General features: G+C 40.8%; 1 protein-coding gene across 1 annotated transcript in view; it reads left to right on the forward strand.

The window, feature by feature from the left end:
- The window catches only part of LOC137281665 (myosin essential light chain, striated adductor muscle-like), a 47,440-nt gene extending 40,616 nt beyond the window's left edge, over positions 1 to 6,824 (forward strand). Inside the window, exons 3-5 of the mRNA XM_067813051.1 lie at positions 1,370 to 1,537; positions 3,268 to 3,354; positions 4,325 to 6,824. Of these exons, the coding sequence (XP_067669152.1) occupies positions 1,370 to 1,537; positions 3,268 to 3,354; positions 4,325 to 4,377 (308 nt within the window). The 3' untranslated portion in view covers positions 4,378 to 6,824. The remainder of the gene's footprint in view (positions 1 to 1,369; positions 1,538 to 3,267; positions 3,355 to 4,324) is intronic.
- The last annotated feature ends 1,377 nt before the right edge of the window (positions 6,825 to 8,201 follow it).

Below are 8,201 nucleotides of genomic sequence, written 5' to 3' on the forward strand. Positions count from 1 at the left end.
TTAAGCATGGGGCAAAATAGCCTCTTAAGGTGGGAGAGATAATCGACACTACGTGTATGAATCAAGGCTTTTGAGGAACACATTTGTATCTTCCGAAAGACGTGGTGGTCATTTTGTTGAATCATGCTCAGAATCTCATGTGGTCATCGATGCTGAGAATTGACCTATGTACCGACCGCCTCATGAGTGTGAATGAGTGAGTGAGTGTAGTTTTACGCTGCACTCGAGAAACATTTATTTTTTTTATGCAGCCTTAGTTGTTGACATGAAAACTAATCGAGTATGCGATTTGATCCGATTACTATCAGATTCAGGTACATGTCCTGAATGCTGGGTAGTGAGTGAGTTTAGTTTTACGTCGCACTCAGCAGTATTCCAGCTATATGGCGGCGGTTTGTAAATAATCGAGTCTGGACCAGACAATCCAGTGATCAACAGCATAAGCATCGATCTGCGCAGTTGGGAACCGGTGACATGAGTCAACCAAGTCAGCGAGCCTGACCACCCGATCCCGTTTACTCGCTTCTTGCGATAAGCATTCAGGTGTGTAGTGGTGACATGGCCTAAGCTGGTCTTACGTCCCCGCGTCGTATCAATTGATGTGAAAAGACGACGTTAAAACAAGGCCTCGAACACCACTACTATGGTGACTAAAGACAATGATTGTATGTACGCTTCATGCAATACGCTCCACTACAAAAAAGACGATAGATGTTGCAGGAACATGTACACGTTACATCGTTTTACCTTTTGCAGTATAGTGACCAGGTATTTTTTATGTAAATGAGTTAATGGGGCACCGAGGATAGTATTACCCCGCTGTTAACTCAGAAAAGAGCCTCATACATTGTGCCTTGGATCATCGAACCCGGATCTAAGGTCTGATGAGCGAACGCTTTTACCACTGGGCTACCAGGTTGCTCCATTCCGCTGAAGAGAAACTGAGCGTCTGTTGTATTTATGTTAAGCAATTTCGATAAATGAACAACCTCTTTCAAGACAATGATATTTCACTCATTGATATAATGGGGCAGTGGGGTAGCCTTGTGGTTAAAGCGTTTGCTCGTCACGCCGAAGACTGGCTTGATACCGTCTTTGGTATAAAGTGTGAATGCCATTTCTGGTGTTCTCCGTCGTGATAGTGTTGGAATATTGTTACAAAAGGCGTAAAAATACACGCACTCACTCACTGATATAACACGGTTTTGTATTTCATTCGAATGGGAGTATCACGCGTGGCCTTTGACATCAAATATATCATTACAAGTAAGTAGAAAACTACATTTCCGTGGCTTTCGAATCGGGAAAAAATGTTAGGGTAACAGGGAATTTATCTGAAACGATAAAATGCTATTTTCCTTTCTTCCAGGGCAGAAACAGTACGCTTTCGAGGAGGTGCTCTCTATCTTCAAACAGGCCAAAAACGAAAAAGAGAAGGGGACATACCGCGCCTACGTTGAGGCGTTCAAGTCTTTCGACAGGGAGGGCCAAGGCTACATCTCCCTTGCTGAAATGAACAACATGCTCACAGCGATGGGTGAGTGTGTGAGTGCGTGAGTGCGTGAGTGCGTGAGTTAGTGATTGGTTCAGGGAGTGAGTGGCTGAGTGAGCGAGTGATCCATTCCACGATGAAACGAACATAACCCGAAGTACCTCACCTTAAAGCTAAGATTGGTTAGTGGAAGGGCTGCAGGACGTCTGCTGGGTGCAAGTCACAGGAACCCGATATCGCACTGTAGGTTAAACATAGACCATAGATATACACTCACCTCATATATATCGATAGAGTAAAGGAGCAGCAGCTACCATATTGGATTGTCGTGCAGACATCAACTCGTTCCGATTTCAAGCTGAAATGTACGCTAAGAATTCGGTGACATTCAAGACTATGCACACGTACCTCTCAATTATGCATGTCCCCACACATCCTGCCTGATTTCCACGACATAACACCCATTTTATTAACTTTAATACGTCCTCAAACTCGAAACTCAAACCAAAACACCTCTGGGGTGAACGTTATCCCGCACACGCAGCCTCTCCAGCAATCTCATTGGTCCGCTGAACGTAAGTAATTTTTCCAGAACAAATTCATTACATTAGCGCGAAATTTAAAAATCGTTTTTGTTTTTTTGTTGTTGTTGAAACCTGATCGGGTGTCAAATTCATAGCTCATCCAAAACCTTTCGCTCTCAAACCATGCCGTCTTATTAACCGATACCATAAATACTTCTCTTCAGCGATCAAGCGAGGTCAAGCCATATAGCTGGAATATTGCTGTGTGCGGCGTAAAACTAAACTCACTCACTCACTGAGGAGGAGAATGTTATCAAAGGAAATAATGAAGTATGTCAGCGGTAGAGGAAGTTTTAGGAAGTGTTTCATTTACAACTTAAACCTCTTTTCTTTATGTCATTGAAACCAAGGGCACCGAACCTCTCTTGCTTGTTATAAGACTATGAGTAGACTATCGTACAGTCCATAAATTGCATTATTTTCCCGTACACCGAGTCCTTTTCGAAACACTAAAGTGTTGAATGAAGCATTTTATGATTTTCCAGGGTTCAATTAAATTGTTGTTTGTTTCAATCAAAATCATATAGAGAAAACGTCTGTGTAAAAAATGACCCGGGCCAAGATTTTCGAAGCTCTCGTAGTGGTGAGATAAGTTAGTGTTAACGAATGGCACTTATGCTTCGAAAATCTAGGCCCGGGGCCTCATTTCACACAGCACTATGTGGTGATCGTAAGTCACTAACGTAGCCTTAGTGCAATGTTAAAGAATGGGAGTCAAGGTTAACCTTAGTAAAGGTTGCTTTGTGAAAGGAACCCCAGATGCTCCTTCAGTGCGGTCATACTTGACCATGTCCAAAACGACATATGGTAGTTGCTCACATGGACGTGTTCGAGAAAACCTCTTGTGCTGACAATAATAGTCTTTGTAAGAATGGAAACATTCAAAGGGAGGAAGATGGTGGTTTGAGGCACTGATAAGTCGTTGCAAACGTTCTGCTTGTCATTAAAATATTTTCACAAAATTGCGTTTTGAATGAAATCCGTGACACACAATGGCCACAACTGCGGCGAGTTCAGCGAGTGTCCCGGTTTCAGTAGTCACGGAGAGAAGCAAATATTGAGAGCGTTCGTATCTCATCACCTTTCCAATTAAGAAACTGGAAACAACGCCCTACGTCTCACTCCTCCCTCACCCTCACGTCCCCGATAAACGATGAATTTTTTCTCAAAGTCTGAACTCCAATGTTACAGGCGAGCGATTACCCGACGAGTCTGTCAGTGAAATCCTCAGGCTAACGGATACCAGAGAGGACATCGAAGGGAATCTGAAATACGAAGGTTAGTGTGGTATGGGGCGTACAATGGTAATTGTATCGACAATGTTATGTTGTTTATTTTAATATTTCATTTTTAAAATTATATTTGCCTCGTTTGTTCCATGAACCACAGAGTTTCTATGACTTTACTACATATCCTCTTTAAAACTCCTCTTCATCCAACTGTTCTACACGAAGGCTGTTCCAGATTAAAAGGTTAAGGAATCACGATGTACTGTAAACCCTCGATATAACGAACACGCCTGTAACGAATTTATGGATATAACGAATTGTTTTGGTTTCTGGTCATTAGCTGTATAGTTTAGTCGAACTATATACGGTTAATGAACTAAACGAAAATTAGTTGTTCCTTTGGATAATTTCTGTACAAATTACTATGTCATGTTCGTAAAAGGCGAATGTTTCCGACGTCACTGATACATATATCTATTATTCTAATTTGGAGAATAATAGTGAATATGAATTTTCTTTATGGGCTCAATGATAAATTGTTATGAGCTTTAAAGGGAAACTGGTGCTATGATCTTACTTTTTGTTTTGCCCAGGGTCGTGACCACATGCACATGAAACAAATACATTTAGGTCTAAATATAATCTTTTAACTCACTTTTAACTTCATGTACTCGTGGCCGACTCGTGTTATTTCCAGACAGACATGACTGGGTTTCACTCGGATCCGTCTTTTGATGTCTCTTATGATTGACCTCGTTCATGGTCTGAATTGCTCGGGTTTTTCCGTAAGCGACAGCAGGATATCATTCGTCACCAGCCGTTTCCGGAAAGAAGACTCGACTCAATTCGTCGCCTCTTTCCGTAAACTGTCGCCATTGCCCGGAATATCACGAGATGGTTACGAATGAACTGTGTCATGTCAAAGCATTTCCTACGACGACGCACGATGAGATGTGAACATGCTACTCAAATGTCACAGACAGAGATATTAATGACTAAACATGTTTTTATCTTGCCAGAGTTCATCAAGAAAGTCATGAAAGGACCTGACGGACAAGAGGACGTCATCTAATCAATGTGCGCGCGCATCCGAAAGTCAAACAATTAAGCTGTTTATTTATTATTTGACAAATAACATACGGTTAATAAAATATAGTCATGCTAGGCTAGCTTATACTAGCGTATGTAGGAAATTGTCTAATTACGTACAGCTCATATTTAGCATGTTAAATAAATATTGTTCATATTTAGTTGTATAGTTGTTCAATTTAGGCGACTGACTTCACTCTGATGAGACAAATGTGTGTATCTTTACCCAGAGGGCACATATGCGAGTATATGTGCATGATACTTACTGACTTCTTTTGTGATTACAGTACAGTGTATTCGAAAACGGGACAAATGCAATATAAGACGTTTTCCGCGAAGCAAAGGCAGGGCATGTCCTGTATACCAAACAGCGAATGTTTATTCATTGATTTTGATTGAGATACACTATATTTGCTTCACTGGATAGCGGTTTTAGCCTATGTCGTGTTCATCCTTATTAAACAGCCTTTAAGAAGTTTTACCTACCACTTCAAGTTTGGGTCATCCTCGTAACACAGGGGTATTTTATTGGAATTCCGTATGTGGAACACATTTGTCAAACTGACATATACACATATATAATGATATTGAGGCTATGTAACAGCTCAGTATTATATGATCCCGGCAAAATATGTAAAATGTTTGGTAGCCATACGGTTAAAGCGTTGGCCACAGACCCAGGTTCTGTTCAACAAGTGAGTCTTAAGTCCCTTTGGGGCTACTAGTCATATTTGTTGTATATCAGTCGGTTATAATTAGAGCCATGTTGGTTAAAATTTAGTAATCGGGACAGCGATGCAACACATATGATCGAAATATACCCCTGTGTTCCGAGAATGGTATTCCTCACGACCTTCGTAAGTTGATTTTTTGACATTCAGCGGAGAAAATATCTTTTTTCTTGGGTATTATTTTGTACATTTTGCACTTGGTCCTGTTTCAGATGTATCTGTTGATAAATTTACAAATATTGTACAAGTGGGACGCAATTTACATGGCCTCTGCTGGGCAGAAGGAGAGGTTTATTTTACAAGCTCATGTTGAAATGTCCGGCTATGAGCCCTTTTGGATATTCTTTTTATATGTTTTCTGTTTTAAGTGTCAAGTTATTTGGATCATGTTTGCACACCCACACACACATAAAATAAAATTGAGGCCATTAACGATTACTTTGACAAACATTTGAAAACAATTCTGGATGAAATAACGTCTGATCAAAGGGAGGTAACTCTTTCAAGCATAAATCATCTTCTGTAGATATTGGTGTCTATGTATTTTTGAAAACACAAAAATTGCAATTAGTCTAAGCGTATCTGTATTATTGGGTTCATCTTCCCTGTCTTCATAAAGTGCTCATTACATGATATTTTATTGATATTTTAATACATATGCTCAAAATGTGTTTTGTTGTACAATTTGAATACCCTGTAACTTCGCAGGCAGGACGCTAATGTATATTTAATGTGACTTTTTCTGACAATACATCTTTGGAATCAAATACCATTCGTTTTGTTCTATTGATGGAACGATGGTCCATCTTTACGTCTCGTACAATAATTCACTTTTGCATCAGAACAGAACCGTTCGTCCATCAGACAATCGCTCTTGGCAGAGACGGTGTATTACCAAACAAAGATCGAATACAAAAATACACAGATAACCAACAACGAAAGAGAAGATTACTGACTTTGTAGCAGATTACTGATTTTGAAGTAATATCACGTCATGTATTGCATATCTTGGGGTAGCCTAGTGGTTAAAGCGTTCGCTCGTCACGCCAAAGACCCGGGGTCGATTCCCCACATGGATACAATGTGTGGAACCCATTTCTTGTGTTGCCTGGTTATATTGCTGAAAAATTGCTGAAACTTGCGGCGAAAAAACATATTATAACATATCACGGCAAACATACCAATATAACTGCTTCTGAGAAATACTATTATACCATTAAGGCCTTAGGTTTCAGCAGAACGCCAAAGGGTGGTGGGGTAGCCTAGTGGTTAAAGCGTCTACCTATCACACCGTTGACCCTGGTTCTATTCCTAGCAAGGGCACAATGTGTGAAACCCAGTTCTGCTGGCCCCACGACGCTGGAATATTGCTGAAAGCGGCACATAAGCATACTCACTTACTCGTTATATTGTTTAAAAGACTCCACATAGTCCTGAACTGTTGAACAGAATAAAATTCAAACAGGATTCAAGTTCTTGTTTCCTTTTGCGCATTTCTTCCTGGTTTTGATGTGATTATGTTTTACGTAATGATATACTATTATTGTTTTGTCTGTGGTAGAAGGGTAAATCTCTATTTTACTACTAATGTGTCATGGTAGCTTAGCTTCCTTTTACACGTGTATTTATGCACTTCAACTAATGTCCAAGCACACTATATAAACATGTTGGCGCTCAGTAAAACATTCCTGCAAATGTAGCTGATGCTTGTGTTGTTTATTCCAAAAGAGGATTTAATGGTCACAGAGGATACGAGGTTTAACTACATATTGCGCTGAAATAGGGGTGGTGGAGTAGTCTAGTGGGTGAAGTGTTGACTCGTCTCGCTGAAGACCGGGTTCTATTCTCCGCATGGGTTCAATGTGTGAAGGCCATTTCTGGTGTCGTCCGCCGTGATATTGCTGGAATATTGCTAAAGTGGTGTAAAACCACACTCACTCATTCTTACCCATGCTAGTGGACACAGATCCAGTATCCAGATAAGAGAGCATTTGGGCGACAAGCAATACGTATGCTCATTGTGTCCATTGACATTTTCAAGTAGGTACCGTTTGGTGCGGAACTTGCGTATGTTTTATAACTTTCACTACTTCCTGTGGAGACGTACATGGGCTGGCCCTATATACTATCTTCTAAACTAACAACGATGATATTGACTATGGAATATCATTTGTAGCTCCTTGTAGTCTTCTTTACTAAGATCTCTATTGGTTATTGTTCGTTAGATATTATCTATATACCTCATCCTGAATGACGTCAGCAACAGAAGTAGAGATAACTTACATAGTTGATGACATTTGCCCCTCCCCTGGCCTCCCTGGCCTACCTGGCCTACCTGGCCTACCTGGCCTACCTAATGTACATGTTGCTGGTTTGGTTTTTTGTTTGCTGTTTAACACCGCCCTCAGCAACATTCTAGGTATACATGTCGGCGCCTGTACGTAATCGAGCCTGGATCAGACAATCTAGTGATCAACATCATGAGCACCGATCTACTCAATTGAGATACAATTAGATATTTAGAATTTTCTTTTTTGCAAGTTTTGTCTACACGACAAAGGCGGGTGCAGCGGAACCCATCAGTGTAAGCTAAACACATTTGTAACCGTGAATTCACGAAAGACGAGAAGTCACGAATTGAAGCGATATTGGCTCATCTCCGCTGAAACTCAAACTTATGGATTCAGAAACATACATGCACACACCTTCCTCTTGGATTGGCTGTCTGGTTCTTTAAAACGTTTTATTTTTACGACGGAATGCATGACCAAGGTTGTATTATTCATCGGAACCAGCCCAAGAACGCCCTCAGCATCGGGCCTGGTTTCAGATAACGAACCCTCAAGCTAATGTCAGCGACAGAGATTTACTCATCCTCCTCACTCCCGGGTTATAGACCGTTTCAGTGTTTTCGGGTCCACAGAGATTATTTCATCGTTTGTAAAACTAACTCTCCTTCTCCTCCTCCGCTCCCTCCTCCTCCTCCTCCTCCTCCTCCTCCTCCTCCTCCTACTACTACTACTACTACTACTACTACTACTACTACTACTACTACTACTACATGGATGATGCATGC

Source organism: Haliotis asinina, chromosome 4 (genome assembly GCF_037392515.1).
Source record: "Haliotis asinina isolate JCU_RB_2024 chromosome 4, JCU_Hal_asi_v2, whole genome shotgun sequence".
Classification (NCBI taxonomy): Eukaryota; Metazoa; Mollusca; class Gastropoda; order Lepetellida; family Haliotidae; genus Haliotis; species Haliotis asinina.